The 18,521-nt window shown below is 47.3% G+C and overlaps 1 protein-coding gene across 50 annotated transcripts in view; it reads right to left on the reverse strand.

The window, feature by feature from the left end:
• MAP4K4 (mitogen-activated protein kinase kinase kinase kinase 4) overlaps positions 1 to 18,521 on the reverse strand; it is a 148,591-nt gene that overhangs the window by 58,675 nt on the left and 71,395 nt on the right. For all 50 annotated transcript variants that reach the window (XM_088841615.1, XM_088841617.1, XM_088841612.1 and 47 more), the window contains exon 3: positions 15,727 to 15,783. In XM_088841615.1, the coding sequence (XP_088697741.1) occupies positions 15,727 to 15,783 (57 nt within the window). The remainder of the gene's footprint in view (positions 1 to 15,726; positions 15,784 to 18,521) is intronic.

The following is an 18,521-nucleotide window of genomic DNA, read 5'->3' on the forward strand; positions in this document are numbered from 1 at the left end:
ACTTAATCATGTCCCAAACATAAGAAATTAAAAAGCCAAGGTCTGCTTTCCCTAGGACAGGCACCTGAGCATCTCTCCTCCATTCAAGAAGCTCCTCCACCAGGTAGATTTCCTTCTGTGTCTGCAGCGATTTCAGTTCAGCACCTGCTATTTGCATGCAAGACACCTTGAGGCTGCACAGCCAGCCTGACACCCGCGGGTGAGACTGCTCTCTCAGAAGCCAGTGGGACATCAAAGACTATGATGAGAGCAGGGCGAGGAAAGTACCACTACGTGCAGAGGTGCGAATGGCTCCCACCAGCGTACCGTGATGTCAAAGCAGCAGACACAATGGGAGCCCATGACTCTTCTTACATCGACCACAAACACAAGCAAAAATAATTAATCGTGTTAGAAGTCGGGCGAGTGGTCCCTCCCAGGGGAAGCGGTTGGTAACTGGAGGGACTGCCAGGCACATTCCTGGGCTGCCATCAATGCTGTATTTTTACTTAGCTGCTGACTCGTTCAGTTCAGTTCAGTTCAGTCGCTCAGTCGTGTCCGACTCTCCGCGACCCCATGAATCACAGCAGGCCAGGCCTCCCTGTCCATCACCAACTCCCGGAGTACACTCAAACTCATGTCCACAGAGTCGGTGATGCCATCCAGCCATCTCATTCTCCGTCGTCCCCTTCTCCTCCCGCCCCCAACCTTTCCCAGCATCAGAGTCTTTTCCAGTGAGTCAACTCGTCGCATGAGGTGGCCAAAGTATTGGAGTTTCAGCTTTAGCATCAGTCCCTCCAATGAACATCCAGGATTGATCTCCTTTAGAATGGACTGGTTGGATCTCCTTGCAGTATAAGGGACTCTCAAGAGTCTTCTCCAACACCACAGTTCAAAAGCATCGATTCTTCGGCGATCAGCCTTCTTCACAGTCCAACTCTCACATCCATACATGACCACGGGAAAAACCATTGCCTTGACTAGACGGACCTTGGTTGGCAAAGTAATATCTCTGCTTTTTAATATACTATCAAGGTTGGTCATAACTTTCCTTCCAAGGAGCAAGCGTCTTTTAATTTCATGGCTGCAATCAGCATCTGCAGTGATTTTGGAGCCCAAAAAAACAAAGTCTGACACTGCTTCCACTGTTTTTCCACCTATTTCCCATGAAGTGATGGGACCAGATGCCATGATCTTTGTTTTCCGAATGTTGAGCTTCAAACCAACCTTTTCACTCTCCTCTTTCACTTTCATCAAGAGGCTTTTGAGTTCCTCTTCACTTTCTGCCATAAGGGTAGTGTCATCTGCATATCTGAGGTTATTGATATTTCTCCCAGCAATCTTGATTCCAGCTTGTGCTTCTTCCAGCCCAGCGTTCCTCATGATGTACTCTGCATATAAGTTAAATAAGCAAGGTGACAATATACAACCTTGACGTACACCTTTTCCTATTTGGAACCAGTCTGTTGTTCCATGTCCAGTTCTAACTGTTGCTTCCTGACCTGCATACAGGTTTCTCAAGAGGCAGGTCAGGTGGTCTGGGATTCCCATCTCTTTCAGAATGTTCCACAGTTTATTGTGATCCACACAGTCAAAGGCTTTGGCATAGTCAATGAAGCAGAAATAGATGTTTTTCTGAAACTCTCTTGCTTTCTCCATGATCCAGCGGATGTTGGCAATTTGATCTCTGGTGCCTCTGCCTTTTCTAAAACCTGCTTGAACATCTGGGAGTTCACGGTGTACATATTGCTGAAGCCTGGCTTGGAGAATTTTGAGCATGACTTTGCTAGCGTGTGAGATGAGGGCAATTGTCCGGTAGTTTGAGCATTCTTTGGCATTGCCTTTCTTTGGGATTGGAATGAAGACTGACCTCTTCCAGTCCTGTGGCCACTGCTGAGTTTTCCAAATCTGCTGGCATATTGAGTGCAGCACTTTCTCAGCATCATCTTTCAAGACTTGTAATAGCTCAACTGGAATTCCATCACCTCCACTAGCTTTGTTAGTAGTGATGCTTTCTAAGGCCCACCTGACTTCACATTCCAAGATGTCTGGCTCTAGGTCAGTGATCACGTTATCGTGACTATCTTGGTCGGGAAGATCTTTTTTGTACAGTTCTTCTGTGTATTCTTGCCACCTCTTCTTAATATCTTCTGCTTCTGTTAGGTCCATACCATTTCTGTCCTTTATCGAGCCCATCTTTGCATGAAATGTTCCCTTGGAATCTCTAATTTTCTTGAAGAGGTCTCTTGTTTTTCCTATTCTGTTGTTTTCCTCTATTTCTTTGCACTGATCACTGAGGAAGTCTTTCTTATCTCTCCTTGCTATTCTTTGGAACTCTGCATTCAGATGCTTATATCTTTCCTTTTCTCCTTTGCTTTTCGCTTCTCTTCTTTTCACAGCTATTTGTAAGGCCTCCTCAGACAGCCATTTCGCTCTTTTGCATTTCTTTTCCATGGGGATGGTCTTGGTCCCTGTCTCTTGTACAATGTCACGAACCTCCTTCCAGAGTTCATCAGGCACTCTATCTATCAGATCTAGTCCCTTAAATCTATTTCTCACTTCCACTGTATAATCATAAGGGATTTGATTGAGGTCATATCTGAATGGTCTAGTGGTTTTCCCTACTTTCTTCAATTTAAGTCTGAACTTCGCAATAAGGAGTTCATGATCTGAGCCACAGTCAGCTCCTGGTCTTGTTTTTGCTAACTGTATACAGCTTCTCCATCTTTGGCTGCAAAGAATATAATCAATCTGATTTCGGTGTTGACCATCTGGTGATGTCCATGTGTAGAGTCTTCTCTTGTGTTGTTGGAAGAGGGTGTTTGCTATGACCAGTGAATTCTCTTGACAAAACTCTATTAGCCTTTGCCCTGCTTCATTCCGTGCTGCCGACTCGTAAGTGAGTTCAATTTTTGGAAATGTCCAGGGTTTGTCATTTGTGTGCTTTTTTGTATGTACGTCACACTACACACACGGAGGCAAGTGGACACAGCTGTCCTTGAGAAGTGGCTGCTCCCAAGCCTATCTGCTTTGTGGCCACAGCACAGCACATTAAAGAGAAAAAAAACTAGGCCCGAGAAGGTCTGGATGTAAGAGAAACAAGAGCAGAGAAGAAACAGCATAGGGCTCCCGGGCCGGGAGAGATCTCCCAGACTCCAGAGGCCCCAGACACCACGGTGACCACGAGAGCGCAGACACGGGGGCAGCTGCCCTGCAGAGGCCCTGTGAGCCCGGCAGCCCTGAGCTGGTACCTGGGGCCTGGACTGGGGAGGTAACCCAGCACCCCTCAGAAGGAGACGAGCAGCTGCCTGTTCCTTGGCTGTCTGAACAAACAAAGGGGTTTATGCTGAACACCTACCTCCCAGCGGGGAGACTGAAATTTTGGGGACATGCCAGGCAGACAGTGCTTATGTGACCAGCTCCAAATAAAACCTTAGGCACTAAGTGTCTAAGGAGCCTCCCTGGTGGACAGCACTGCCCGCAGGGTAGGGCTTCTCGCTGCTGGAGGAGTTAAGCTTGTCTTTTATGACGACTTCAGGGGGCCAGGACTCCCGGAAATCTGTGCCTGGACTCCTTCGGACTTCACCCCACACGCCTCTGTGCTCTGCTGACTGCTTCACGTCCTTGCCTGGTTGTAAACTGCAGCTGAGGCCAGTTACAGGCTGACTCCCGAGTCCTCCTAGAGAGCCATTAAGCCTGAGGATGGTCCTGAAGGCCTCTCCAATGCACATATGTATTTTTCTTTATGTAACTTTTTATTTTGTATCGCAGTATAGCCAATTACTTTGGCCAATACTTTAGCCACCTGATGCAAACAGAAGACTGATGCTGGGAAAGACTGAAGGCAAAAGGAGAAGAGGGAGGCAGAGATGAGATGGTTGGATGGCATCACGGACTCAATGGACGTGAATTTATCTGAGCAAGTTTCGGGAGATAGTGAAGGACAGGGAAGCCTGGTGCGCTGCAGTCCATGGGGTTGTAGAGAGTCAGACAGGACTTAGTGACTGAACAGCAACAGAGCTGATTAACAATGTTGTGACAGTTTCAGGTGGACATCAACAGGACTCCGCCATACGTTTATTAATACATATATCCATTCTTTCCCCAAACTCCCCTCCCATCCAGGCTACCACCTCACGTTGAGCAGAGTTTCATGCCAATGAACATCTTTTTAAGTAAGTTTGCAAGGAATGGAGGCAAGAAGGGAAGTGTCGAGATGAGAAGTAGAATTTTGCATTTATAGCCCTCAAGTAAATTTAAAAAAGAAAAGCTGATGGGGAGGGAGGATAGGATTTTTACAGAACAGTGCCCATATTTGAAAAATAGCAATTTATGTGATTGAAAATTGCTGGGTGCTTTTTCTTTCAATTGAACTATTTACTTTCCTTAGAAAAATGCTTTTGATTCACGAACAGACAAGGTAGCCGTATCCGCCTGGAGATGGTTCATCAACAATTACAAAGAGCTCCCTTTCACGGCAAGCTTTATTTTACCAGGAGCTCAAGAATAGCTCCTTCTGGAACATAATTAATCTTCCTATTCCACCCTACCTCTGAGAAGAGCCTGCATTAAAAGACTAAGTGTTTATAATTGTTTAAATGAATGAATTAGTGCAACTTCATGAACAGCATTTAAAGACACAAGAACAAAAGCCCAGAAACCACTGCTGACACACTCCCTTTCCAGTCCCACTGCACCTGACCAAAATCAAGAGCACTTTTTCGTACTTCCATTAAGAATGAATGATAATAGTTTCCTTTTCCGATTTTTTTCCCTAACCCATGCAGCGACAGAAATAATATGTATAAAAATAAGCAGTCTCCATTGTTATAAAAGGGAATATATATATATCTATTTGCCAACACTTAAAATGCTTTTGGAAATTCTCCTTTAAAGTTGCCAGGACACTGCAGCAAAATAGAAGCTGAGCACCACCCACGTGAAGAACTCCATCCTAGGCCTGGAAAGGCGAGGAGAAACCTGTAACAGTTAGCTTCCCACAGCGTTTATAGCTCAGGATGGAATAACATTAAACATGGAACGAACATGAAGAAACTGCTCCCCAGGCAGCCATTGAAACAGTACGAGGAGAGAACTCACAGGCGGGACCCAAGTGGTCGCCAAGGCCCAGACCGTGTGACTACACCGGGACAAAGACACCTCCTAAGGCAGAAGGTGGACGGATGAGTATGCTGAGGATGCGGGCCATCTGCAGAGGCTAGAGAGCAGCTGCTCAGGAGGGCAGGTGGGTGTGTCAGAAGGTTTTCAGCAAAAGCAGTGAGTGATGTTATTTCATTAACTTTAATAAGGAGAAGGGAACAAAGAAACCACCATTTACATGTAAAAATTATATGCTGGCCACTGTGCATCTATTATATCATTTTCATTCTGATGAAAACCTGTGAAGTAGGAATTATTCCATTTTACAGATGAGGAAACTGGAGCTTTATTAAATTTAACTCTAGGCTCTAGCCTGCCAAAGGACATTAACACTGTCTTAGAGTAAAAGCCAGGACATGACTATTAAATAAACACGGCTGACTTTCGATGAGGCTCATAAAGTATAAATTCACTTTGAAAAATATTTATAGGCCTCACATTTCTGTTCACAGGAAAAAGGAGAAAAGTAAATAAATCAATTTTATTAGTTTGGTGACTATTCTAAAAACAAAAGCCAGAAATGTACTCACTCTTTCTAACCACTAATAATTTTAAGAGACTCCTTTATTTTCTTTCCTAGAGGGATGAAATTCAAGTGTGAAGGGCAGGTCTTACTATTATTTATTTATGATTAACGCATAATACCTATGGCTGCTTTTAATATTTTTAATTACAAAAACATGAGAACTATAAAACGTGGCCATACCCCCAAGAGTATTCTACTGCAACAAAATAGCACTAGAATTTTCTTGGACAATGAAATCAATTGTTGTTGCTGTTCAGTCGCTTCGTCATATCCGACTCCTTGCAACCCCATGGACTGCAGCACACCAGGCCTCCCTGTCCTTCACCACCTCCCAGAGCTTACTCAAACTCACGTCCACGAAGTCAGTGGTGCCATCCAACCATCTCATCCTCTGCCGCCCCTTCTCCTCTTGCCCTCAATCCTTCCCAGCATCATGGTCTTTTCCAATGACTTGGTTCTTTGCATCAGGTGGCCAAAATATTAGACATTTACCATCAGTCCTTCCAATTCAGGGTTGATTTTCTTTAGGATTGACTGGTTTATCTCCTTGCAGTCCAAGGGACCCTCAAGACTCTTCTCCAGCACCACAGTTCGAGGGCATCAAATCTTCGGTGCTCAAGAACCAATACTATGTGTCTATTATGTGTTTCTCCAAGTGCCCACCAAAACCAGAACATCCTGTTCAACTCAAAGATTTGAATGCCTACAGAACTTACTGGGCATCGCCTCTGGTCATCTGGCGCTAGGCAGACCCCAACTACAGGACGCAGAGCTATACTCTCAGAGCGAACTAGGGGCTATCAGAACACAATGTAAACATCAGGCTGCTGCTCCGGCAAGGAGCTATGGGACTCCAGGCAAGTCAGTCACCGTTCTAATCGTCAAGTGCTGTCATCCGTATACAGGTCAACATGACGACCATAAAAGATCTGAGGTACACAGGCCATCTCGTCTTAATATTCCTCTACGTATTTACTCATGAGACAGACGAGAACAGTACAGGAGAATTTTCGTATTTTGTAAATCCTTAGTTACATTCTTAGAGTAAATCAATCACAGATAAAAACAAATTCTATCCCCGCAAAAAAAAAAAAAAAAAAAACTAATCCTTTACAAAAAATCTCACCTTTATTTACATCCTCACCAGCAGTAGCAGTGGTGAAGTCACTCAGTCGTGTCTGACTCTGTTACCTTTAAAACACATTTGCTATTTTTTGTTGTTTTTCAGTTGCTCAGTCGTGTCCATCTCTTTTGCGACCCCATGGACTGTAGCCCCCCAGTCTCCTCTGTCCATGGGATTCTCCAGCAAGAATACTGGAGTGGGCTGCCATTTCCTTCTCCAGGGGATTTCCTGACCCAGGGACTGAACCTGCATCTTCTGCATTGGCAGGCAGGTTCCTTAACCCTGAGCCACCTGGGAAGTCCTTAAAACACATCCTCGGGGACCTATTTGTTGAACAGTTTGGCCTTAACCCTAAGTTAACTTCATATTTATTTTCAGGGAAAGGAGGATAGTGGCAGTCAGCAGGAAGGAGAGTGAGTCTGGGGAAGGGATGGACTGGAAGGCTGGGATTAGCAGACGCCAGCTGTTAACGTATAGGATGAATATATACATGCATAACCAAGTCACCTGGCTATACACCAGAAATTAACACAACACTACAAATCAACTACACTTACTCACAGTCCGTCTGTTCTTGCGGTCCCAGCCTTTGTTCCTCCACTAGATGCAAGGGAGGAGGGCATCCATGTTCCAGCTGAGCCTGGCACACCCAGGACAAGTCCTTAACAAATATCAGTTCACATCATCCACTCTACACTTTATCACTGAAGATGAATTCTAGTAGAACTTCTTAAAAAAAAAGTATCAGAAATAGTACAAAGCACCCTCTGGTTCTTTTGTAAAAGGTCCATGTTTATTTGCTCCACACCAGGTGTCCACAATGGAGGAGACATCACCCTCCAAGGCTTCCCAGGTGGCGTAGCGGTAAAGAAGCTGCTTGCCAATGCAGCAGCCACAGAAATGTGGGTTTGGTCCCTGGGTTGGGAAGATTCCTCGGAGAAGGAAATGGCAGCCCACTGCAGTATTTTTGCCTGGAGAATCCCAGACATAGGAACCTTCCGTGGGGTCACAAAGAGTCAGACACGACTGGGCATCTGAGCATTCCAAGGGGACGGAAAGTGGTTCCAAGAGGCAGGGGAGAAGCCAGCCACTTTTCTGTATAAAGCACAAGGATACACACGCAGTGTACAAGCAGATGTGTGCACAGTATCGCTTCCACTAGTGTGAAAAATCTATGAGGCTTCTTAGGGAGGTGATTGTGAAAATGAGGGCATGATCTGTTGGGAACATACTGGGACTAGTGGTTCTCCAAGTTACTGTCATATTTTTTAATTAAAATAAACCAAAGCTTAATCAATCTCCAACTTTCAGAGCTTTTCTTCAAGGACTTGCCTTATACCATTATTAGAATAATAACAACAATGAAGAGGCACCACTTGTGACCTTCATCTACAGAAGGCTAAGGAGAAGGAAGGCAATCCAACTGAGGAAGCTAAAATCTAATATCAAAATCATTTAAATTAAGTCAGACGTTACCGAGGGTAAGAAAATGCCAGATGAGGAAATACGGCATCCCACAAACTTGGCACATCAGCTTCTCTCTCAGGAGGTACGACAAACCCAGACAGGGAACTAAACACACTTTGCAACAAAGGTCCGTACAGTCAAAGCTACGATTTTTCCAGTAGTCATGTACGGATGTGAGAGCTGGACCTCAAAGAAGGCTCAGTGCTGAAGGATGATGCTTTCCAACCTGTGGTGTTGGAGAAGACTCTGGAGAGTCCCCTGGACTGCCAGGAGATCAAACCAGTCACTCCTAAAGGAAATCAACCCTGATATTCATGGGAGGACTGATGCTGAAGCTACAATACTTTGGCCATCTGATGCGAAGAGATGACTTACTGGAAAAGACCCTGAAGCTGGGAAAGACTGAGGGCAAGAGGAGAAGAGGGCAACAGGCGATGAGATGGTTGGATGGCATCACCGACTCAATGGACATGAGTCTGAGCAAACTCCAAGAGATGCTGAAGGCCAGGGAAGCCTGGCATGCTGCAGCCCATAAGGTCCCAAAGACTCGGATATGACTCAGCCAATGAACAACAAGCTGAGAGAAAGAAGGTGGTTTGTTAAGGCAAGTAAAAAACAGAAGTTAAGGGAAAAAAAGAATATTTGGAGGAGTGTGCACACAGCTGTGTGAAGCTGAGAGCTGACTCTGATGCACCAACCGCTTCCCTGATGACGGGGATGGCCTGCAGGAGTCGCAGGTGGGTGGGAAGGAGGAACCAGAGCCAAGCTACAAGGCGGCAGCATCTAAATGTCTTCCGAACAGCAGCAGAATGGAACAAGTCACAGTCCACAGCAGTCTCCCCACCTCCCTTCTGTTCTCACACGTTCATCACACCATGCTCACCTCCAGCTGAAAACTGGTAAAGCTGGGAGGCCTCAGAGGGCCTTGCTTGATCTCTGGAATGAGCGTGTATGCTCCCTCCTGCCAGAGTGTGGCCGCCCCAGGAGCAAGAATTTGTTGTCTCCTCCGTGGAGCTGGCTCAAGACGACGCTCACAGTCCTGTTTCCCAGATTCGACCTACGTGGCTGACCATCAGGCCACTTCTTCTGGGGCACCCGGGTTAGTGGCTAGGCTTTACACAGCTCTAACTCTCCCATGCTCTCCCTGTAGGAGCATGGTGCCAAAAGTAGGGAGGGCACCCACCAAATCCTGCCAACCGGCACCCTGCACCCCAGCGAGCATTGGGCCCAGTGTCCTCCCAACCTCCAAGGAATATGTCTCATCACCAACACTCAGGTCGTCAGGACTAAAAAAACGTCTGCTCTGGCTGAATCTACACTCTCTATCCACCCATCCTTCAAGGTCAGGTTCATATCAGCTCTCCCAACAGCCTACTGAAGCCAGCATCTGAAACTGTTAATACTTTCAAAGGTTCCGTAAGTTGAGAATCAAGAGATCTGAGCTCTAGTTCCAGCCACCTAACTAGCCATGTGCTCCTGAGCATGAAGGGCAGTGTCCCCGAGCTGGAATCCTTCACTTGCAGGCCTGACGGGGTGTCTTCTCTCCTAACGGTTTTTGAACTTGAGGGTACCTCGAATCCCCTGGAGGGCTTGTTAAAGCCCTGACTGCTGGGCCCCAATCCAGCACTTTCGAAGCAACAGTCTGGGGTAGAGCCTGAGACACTGCACTTCTAACAAATTTCCAGGGGTGCTGCTGGGAGAGAATCCACCACTTTAATCCCATCTGACGCCAGGAAGGCACGGTGAAGGAAGGACCACGGGACCCTGGGACCACTCCGGCCAGAAGACGGGAATGGGAGACACTCCCCACCCCCAGACAGAGCACCATTTATTCTCTCTCCGACATAAAGCACTACATACTGTTTACCTCTTTCTCCACATCATCACAAGACGATAGACCTCCTGTGCCCAAAACAATTATTATACACACATAAGGGCCCTGAATTGCACAGCAGTATTTGGGTTTAATGTGGTTCAGCATCCAGACAAGCTGGCCTAAGCTTTCTAAAACTGCTTTTTGAAATATACGCCTTTTTATATAGTTTTGACTTGCAAACCATGTAAATGATTCACACATTCGAAAATTAAATCAGGAGAAAAAGGAAACCCTATGAATGAATTAAAATAGAAACTGAAGCTAGCAGCTACACACCCGATTGATAAACCCCACAAGGAGATGAGTATTCCTAGTAACGTCTGAATATAGCACTCTGCAAATCCTTGATGAAAGTCTAAGGACAAAAACAGCTTCAAACAAATAAAACTCTACTCTGCGTTCACTGGTAAGTGGTAACATCAGTGTTGTAATTCTGAAATGATTTTATGTTTATGGAAAGTGAAAGTCGCTCAGTCATGTGCAACTCTTTGTGACCCCACAGACACGACACCAGGCTCCTCTGTCCGTGGAATTCTCTATAAAAGAATACTGAAGTGGGTTGCCAACAGATCTCTTCTCCAACAGATCTATGTTTATTAGAGGATAAATTAAATAAGTAAATGTAGTGTTTTATTAGGAACTAAAGAGTTTTAAGTCTAGGCAAAGAGAAAACTATAAAATACACAAGATTTTAGAAATTAAGGAAAAAATGATTCTGAAAAATATATTCCCAAGCTCTATCTACTGAGAGGGTCTAGAAGCAAAAAGGGCTTTCCTAGTGGCTCAGATGGTAAGGAACCCGCCTACAATGCAGGAGAACCATGTTAGATCCCTGGGCCGAAAAAATCCCTTGGAGAAGGGAATGGCAACCCACTTCAGTACTCTTGCCTGGAGAATCCCATGGACAGAGGAGCTGGGTGGGCTAAAGTCCATGGGGTCACAAGGAGTCGGACACAATTAAGCGAAGACACAACGTGACCACACACAGGGAAGCAGAAAACCTCTGCAGCAATGACCTTACCGAGCATCCAGATACTGGTTTCTGAGCGCATTTCCCACTGAAAGGCACTAAGGCTCCTCAGAGGAAGTGATTCGCATTCTGCAAGATGAGCCTCGAATACCTACTTGTCCCAAAAGACAAGGAAATATTCAAAAACTAATGGGGCCGTGTCAAGGGGCTGCAGAAGGCAGTCTTTAAAGAGCTCCCCTGGCTAGATGTGGCATGCTTTCATTAGATAATAATAACAGCAGCTGCAACTGAGGGATACACATTGAAGAAATATTAATAAAACTGCCTATGTCCATATCAATAGGAATAATGCAAGTGTGACATGAAGACACAGGACTGACGCCGGGTGGTGACTGGAGGATGTGGGGTGTGGGGTGGGGGTGGAGGCTGCAGTGAGCCTCCTGAGGCTCAGACTTTCCTTGCCACCTTTAGGATTGTAACCAGAGAGCTGATGTATTTTAAAATATGAAAGAAGACAACTAAAATGGCAAATACTTTGTAAACATAACCATCTGTGCTTAAATAGCAGGGTTTTAAGGGGGCTTCTCAGGTGGCACTAGCGGTAAAGAACTCTCCTGCTGATACAGGAGATGCAGGTTCAATCCCTGGGTCAGGACAATCCCCTGGAGGGCATAGCAACCTACGCCAGTATTCTTGCCTGGAGAATCCCATGGACAGAGCAGCCTGGCGGGCTACAGTCCATGGGGTCGCCAAGAGTCGGACATGCCTGAGTGGCTAAGCACAGCACAGGGAGCTAAGACCCCACACATGACTTAGCATGGCACGTGGGGTTTTAAAGGGCAATGATTTCCCACTAAACAAAAGGTATAAAAAAATATATATGTGTGTGTGTGTGTATATATCAAGAATTCAAACAACCAATTCAACTAACCCTCAAAATGTTACACACACACACACACACACACACACGTCACAATGGGGAATTCCGAATAAGCTCTGTGGACTGGATCAGCGCCGAGCCCCATGGCTCACCTTGGATCTAAGCCATGCAGGCAGACACACATGCTATAATCTATCACACGAGTCCAGGTCAGTTCTGTGCAGGACTTTAGTTGTGACACTGTACTACAGTTATGCAAGATGTTACCCTTGGGGAAAACCTGGTGCAAGATATGTGGGACCTCCTTGAACATTTTTCTGCAAATTCTTATGAATCTGTAATTATCACAAAAGTTATGCATTGTAGATCTCACGGCCTGGTCTTGTCCTGTTTGAACACGCCCTTCCAAACCTCTCCATCACCAATCAGATACATGACACTCATTCTTTAAAAAGAACTCTTTCAAATCCTAAACAAAAGCGATTCTTAAAAAAAAAAAAAAAAGAGTTCAAGCTCGAGAGGAAACATAAAGACACGTGCACATCTCCGGCAAACAAAGGGCTCCCTCCCAGACCCCTCAGTTTCCCAGAAGGCACCAGCGCAAAATGGGAATTCTTGGTCTGCTTTGGTTTCCAGAGTCCCACAATCAAGTGAAGCACGTGATGCGGACTCGGGCAGCCAGCCTGGAGGGGTTCATTCAGGGCTGAGGACAGCTGACAGCTGGGGACAGAACCACCCCCGCCAACCCGCTCCCCACACCTGCTGCTCCTCCGGCCTTTAGAGAGCCTGAGCAACAACCAGGAGCCTAACAACTGCCTCTCAATGTCACTCAAGGAACAGGCTCGACAGGCGGGACCTGCCTGGCCTTCTTCCTAAGGATCCGCACCCATACCTTTTTGCTCCCGAGATGAGCCTGAGTTCACTCAGAAATCAGGAAGGACTCTGCTCTCAACCACAGCCCCTCCTGCTGGAGCTGAAAGCAGGAATACCAGCTGCCGATTCTCCCTCCTGCTCCCAATGCTCAGCAAGCAGGGCTGAGAGGCAGGCCCCTGGAAGGGAAGGTTTGGGGGCGTGTTTCCCAGGACGCCGACTACACCAGCTCTCCACCCACCATCATATTTGCTCACAGGTCAGAGGTCACTCTGGAGAGAACTCACTGCATGAACACAGCACACGAGAAATGTTACTGAGAGGTCAACACGGCAAACGGTTGGTTGGGTTTTTATCTGCTCTGAAGACTCACCATCTGGTTTTCATTTCACCTGAACACATGGGTTTTGCATAATTATTATTAAAGAAGTCTTGAAAATGCATTTGTCCAATGCTGCCTGATTTTTTCAGGCAAGGAAATACCTTTTGTATGTGCTGTGCTATGCTGAGTGGCTTCAGTCTTGTCTGACTCTTTGCAACCGTATGGACTGTAGCCCGCCAGTCTCCTCTGCCCTTGGGATTTCCCAGGCAATACTGGAGTGGGTTGCCATGCCCTCCTTCAGGGGATCTCCCTGACCCAGGGACTGAACCCATGTCTCTTGCATCTCCTGCATTGGCAGGCGGGTTCCTTACCACTAGCACCACCTGGGAAGGCCCTACCTTTCGCGTGCAACTCACTGCAAGTGTCTGGTACACACACAGGTCCGTGTTTAGAGCCACGCTCAGGGGGGTGCTGGGGAGGAGATGCACAAGGGCACCGATGGTGACGACTGCCCCACTCCGATGGGGAAGGAGCGGATTCATTGTGCCCTTTACTGCCCTGTACTCTACACTTGAAAACCAACCAGCAAACAACAACCGCTCCTTGCACAGAACACTGCAGTGTGCACTGCAGGGAAGGGAGGCTGTCCACAGGGCAGACAGGCTCGCCGCAGTGCTCCCAGCCAGGGCGTCGTGGGCTGACGCTGGAGAAGAACCGCAGCTCTCAGGCGAGTGGCAGATGCCGCACAGAAATTCCAGAGATGATGTTTAAGACGGCACCCAGAGTCTGCCCACAACCAGGTCAGCAAGGGCACTGGTACACGTCACAGGCTGGAGATGCACCAGGCAGCCCCACTGGTCTGTTCAGGGGGCATCTCATCAGTAACCCGCTGGGCCATTTCAATCACAGGAAGTCGGCATCTGCAGCTCCTTCACCACTCTGTGATCTTAAAATTAATATTTAACTGGAAAAGAATCCAACAGGATCACTAGAACACAACAGAAATCACCTAGGAGGTTACAAGAATCCTCTGGCCAGACAAACAATGGTACTTTTTTATTATTAAAAAAAATGACAGTGGGATTTCCTGGGCTGTTCAGAGGTTAAGACTCCACACTTCCAATGCAGGGGTCATGGGTTCAATCCCTGGTTGGGGAACTAAACTCACAAGTGCTGCAAGGTGTAGCCAAAAAGATTATATATAGAGAGAGAGAGAGACAGAAGACAGCAGTCACTGCATCAAATATCACATCTTCACATACTTATATAAAGTTCTCCCAGCTGCCTGGTGATTGGTCCAGAGGTGAGATTTTCTAATGCTCACTTAAGCAATCCTCTATGAGCGTTACTAGAGACAGAGGGCAGAGGAAGGCAGAGGAAGAGGCCTTCCAGGTGATCAACTGCACATCCGGGACCAGTTCAGACATCTTCTCCCTCATGGGTCCCACACTTGGGGAGATTATAGCTTGACTGAGACACCCCGAATCCCCATGGTTTCTGGTTAGCTCACTCTAGAATCTGTGATCTGTGATGTAAATCTCACTCATAATTCTGTCTCTCTGAACGTCGCTCAGTCGTGTCTGACTCTTGAGACCCCAGGGACTGTAGACCACCAGGCTTCTGTCTGTGGAATTCTCCAGGCAAGAATACTGGAGTGGGTTGCCGTTCCCTTCTCCTTCCCAACCTAGAGTACGAACCCAGGTTTCCTGTATCTGCATTGAAGGCAGAGTCTTTACCATCTGAGCCACCAGAGAAGCCCCTATTCGTAATTAAGCAAGCTAACAGCAATCACGAGAGGATAAAGTTTCAGATGAAAATTTAAAAGAAGATGGATTTGGTTCACATACCTGTGGTTACTTTTATAAACGGAATGTGGACTCATGCCTATGTGCACACGATCACACGTGGGCACACACGGGTACAGACACACTTACCTTTCACTGGAGCTCACTTCTCCTCATTCCCATCCAAAGTTACACAGTAAAATCCTCATGTGGCCATTTTGAGAACTATTTTTTGCTACTAAATTTTGCCAACAATCTGCTCAGCATTCTAGCAGATGTTTCTGTTTGCAAACCTCTGGGAACTTGGCTGGATCTGTTTTCTTTCCCCCATGTCAAAAATAAAAGAAATGGCCCAAATGTGGCCCAATACCCCAGAGAACCTCTTCCCCACCCGCCCCCTCAACCTCCCTACTCATATGACCTCCGTGATGACTTTTTAAATCTTTTCCATTAGAGAAGATGTTTCCAATTATGGTCCATTATGCTGCCAAGGATGACATCATTTCGATGTGCTTTTTTTTTTTTTCCCCTTAAGAAAATGCTACTGATTCTTAGTTACTTGGGACCCATCTGCAACAACTTAAGCCAGCTTGTCTGCTGAGCCTTCTGAACCCACAGTGTCACATGAGGGTAATTTGCTCAAGATCGACTCTCCAAACAGAACAACTCCTCTTCAACAGGGGGAGGCTGAAGGGGGACGGGGTGGTGGGGGAGGGATCCTGATTTTTATCTAAGGATTTCTTTGAAAACATCTGTGACCCAACCTTACCTCAGTAACATCCATAACTTTGATGGCTGCCAGCTGACCTGTTTTAACATGTCGACCCTGAAAAACAGAAAAAAAAGAAGGATAATTGGCACAAACGCTCTGTACCATGATAAGAACAGAAGAGCTGAAGTTTCGACAAATCTGAGCTTTTTCCCCCAAAAGTCATGATGACAGAGTCCCAGGCTCTCCCAACAGAACCATATGGTTCTATTGGTTTGTAAGACTTTGTGAACCAAAATGAATGAACCAAACAAGCAGCATAACAAACAAGTTTTGATGAAAAATCAATTTTCTCCTTTCCTGGGTTTCATTTACATATCATTACCTCTCAATTAGAACACCTTAAACCTTTTCTTCCATACCTCAGGTTGATCAGTCTTGTCTTCTCAACATTCCACATGAAGGAAGTAACCAAAAAAAAATAAAAGCCTAGATATCATACTGCCATCTGGGAAGCGCACATATTATATTATTTACCATCAAAATTGGATAACAGTCATCTGCTGATGCACCCCCAATAGCACTTAATTTTCCAAGAGTTTACTGAGAGTCTGCCCGGACACTTTCCTGTGGTCCCCATGCAGGGAGGCTGCAGCCCGGTTACTCAGAACAAGGTTGGGGGGCGGGGGTGCATGCAGAGATGGGGTGCAGAGAGAGCACTCCCTTACAGCTGTGTCACAATTCCCGGCCCAGGACACAAACATTTATTACTCATGTGTATCACAAGCATCTCAGACAAGCTGGACGCCGCTCTCCTGTCCCCGCCCCTGACGAGGAGCTTCCTCACCATTGGCTCTCCTCCGCAGCCCTCTCAGCTCCGCTCTGTGGGCATCTCCCCAGCCAGCAACAACGTGCTGCCTAGACGCCCTGAGCGCCCTCTCCTTAGGGCTTTGCAGAAAATGGTCCTTCTGCCACAAATGTGAAACAGAAGGCACATCCCCAGAGTTTCCAAGAGGCTGCCTCACTGTGGCCTCTTGATGGAAAGAGTTATGAACTTTAGAACTTGAAACCCGAGAGGGGAAACTCTCCATTTATTCTGGAAAGCTTGGGCAGGGACTCAAATTCCAACTCGGACAAAACAACTCCATGAAAATGACACTGAATTACCACCGAGTCTCAGCTCTCTGCGGTCTCGGCAGGATGGGATCCAGCAGTCCCTCTCTGAGCAGGGCTGGGGACAGCCTGGATGCAGGCAAGCCAGACACACAGAGCCCACAGGCCCGGAGCCTCCTTCCAACCTCCCCCACCTGCAGACCCGCCACCTCACCCCTACCTGAGCCACCATCAGATGTCTGTAGAAGCCCCTCCTCTGCAGTGGCACGGGGCGGGAAGGAAAGAGCACTCCACGTGGGCCAGTCCCAGGAGCCCTGCTTCCAGCCTTGTCACCCAATCCCACTGCCAGTCCCCGAATGCCCTTTGAGTCACCAGCCTCATGCTCCCGTCACATCCTCCTACATCCAGCACAGCACAAGGACAGGCTGCCACAGCTGTTTTGTGTTAGTCGCTCTTTGTGACCCCATGGACTGTAGCCCACCAGGCTCCTCTGTCCATGGGATTTCCCAGGCAAGAATACTGGAGTGGGTTGCCATTTACTTCTCCAGGGATCCTTCCGACCCAGGGATTGAACCTGGGTCCCCTGCATTGCAGGCAGATTCTTTACCATCTGAGCCACCAGGGGAACACAGCTGGGTGACCCACAATCCCAGCCCCACACTGCAGGTGACATGACCTGAGGAGCTGTCTCCCCCTTGGAGGTAGAGGGTGGACCCTGACAGTATGTCAGGAAACTGGGCTTAGTGGCCATGACTGACTACCTGTCCAAACACCATTCAGCGTCTGTTGGCATATCCGCCTTTGACTCTCACCCAAGGGGTCCAGGCTCTGGAAGCTCAGCCCCTTCAGAGCATGGTGTCCACAGCTATGACACACAGACACGTAGAGCCAATGACCCTCTCTGGCTGCAGGACAGGGCGCCCAGCATGGGCACCACGGCTGTGCCCACACAAACTGCCTCCTCTGTCAGCAGAGTGACAGCACTGCCCACGTCATGGGGGTGTCATGGGAAAAGACAATGGAGGCGCAAAAGCAGCCCTCAGCACAGGGTCAAGGGCAGCCCTGGTGATCAAGTACAGCTGGACCTTGTCCCCCACCACCAGTGACAGGAGACGAATTTACCAGGAGAGACTCAGCAGCCAGGTGACCGTGACCATGGCCACACAATCCTGAAGCCAAGTTATAATTTCCGAGAATCCAAGAAGAAAGAGGAGAACTTAAAAGGACAGATAATTCTCCAGGCCTTTCCATGTAAGGGACACCAAGATCAGCTCCTCCTCACCAGGGTAGCCCTCAAAACTGGACACACAAGCCTGTAATTCTTCCTGCAATGGTGTGCTCAGTTGGTCAGTTGTGTCCGACTTTTTGGGACCCTATGGACTGTAGCCCACCAGGCTCCTCTGTCCATGGGATCTCCAGGCAAGAATACTGGAGTGGGTCGCCATTCCCTTCCTTCTCCAGGGATCTTCCTGACCCAGGGCTCGAACCCGGGTCTCCTGCACTGTAGGTCGATTCGTCACCCACTGAGCCATTGGGGGAACACCTTCCTACAGTGGAGTTGCTTCCACATAACTGGCAATGCAGAAGCCAAAAATAAAAGCTGGCTTTCAATCCCTGGCCTCCTCTCTCCCATGAGAAATCAGGAAAAGTTGATGAAAGAACTCCCCAAAAGAACCCTCTCTGGAATGTGAAGGCGAGTATGAGCAAAGTTCAAGCCCCTCACCCACAGATTTGGGAAACTA

Source organism: Moschus berezovskii, chromosome 11, assembly GCF_049115385.1.
Source record: "Moschus berezovskii isolate FMDL1 chromosome 11, NW_MosBer_1.0, whole genome shotgun sequence".
NCBI classification, from domain to species: Eukaryota; Metazoa; Chordata; class Mammalia; order Artiodactyla; family Moschidae; genus Moschus; species Moschus berezovskii.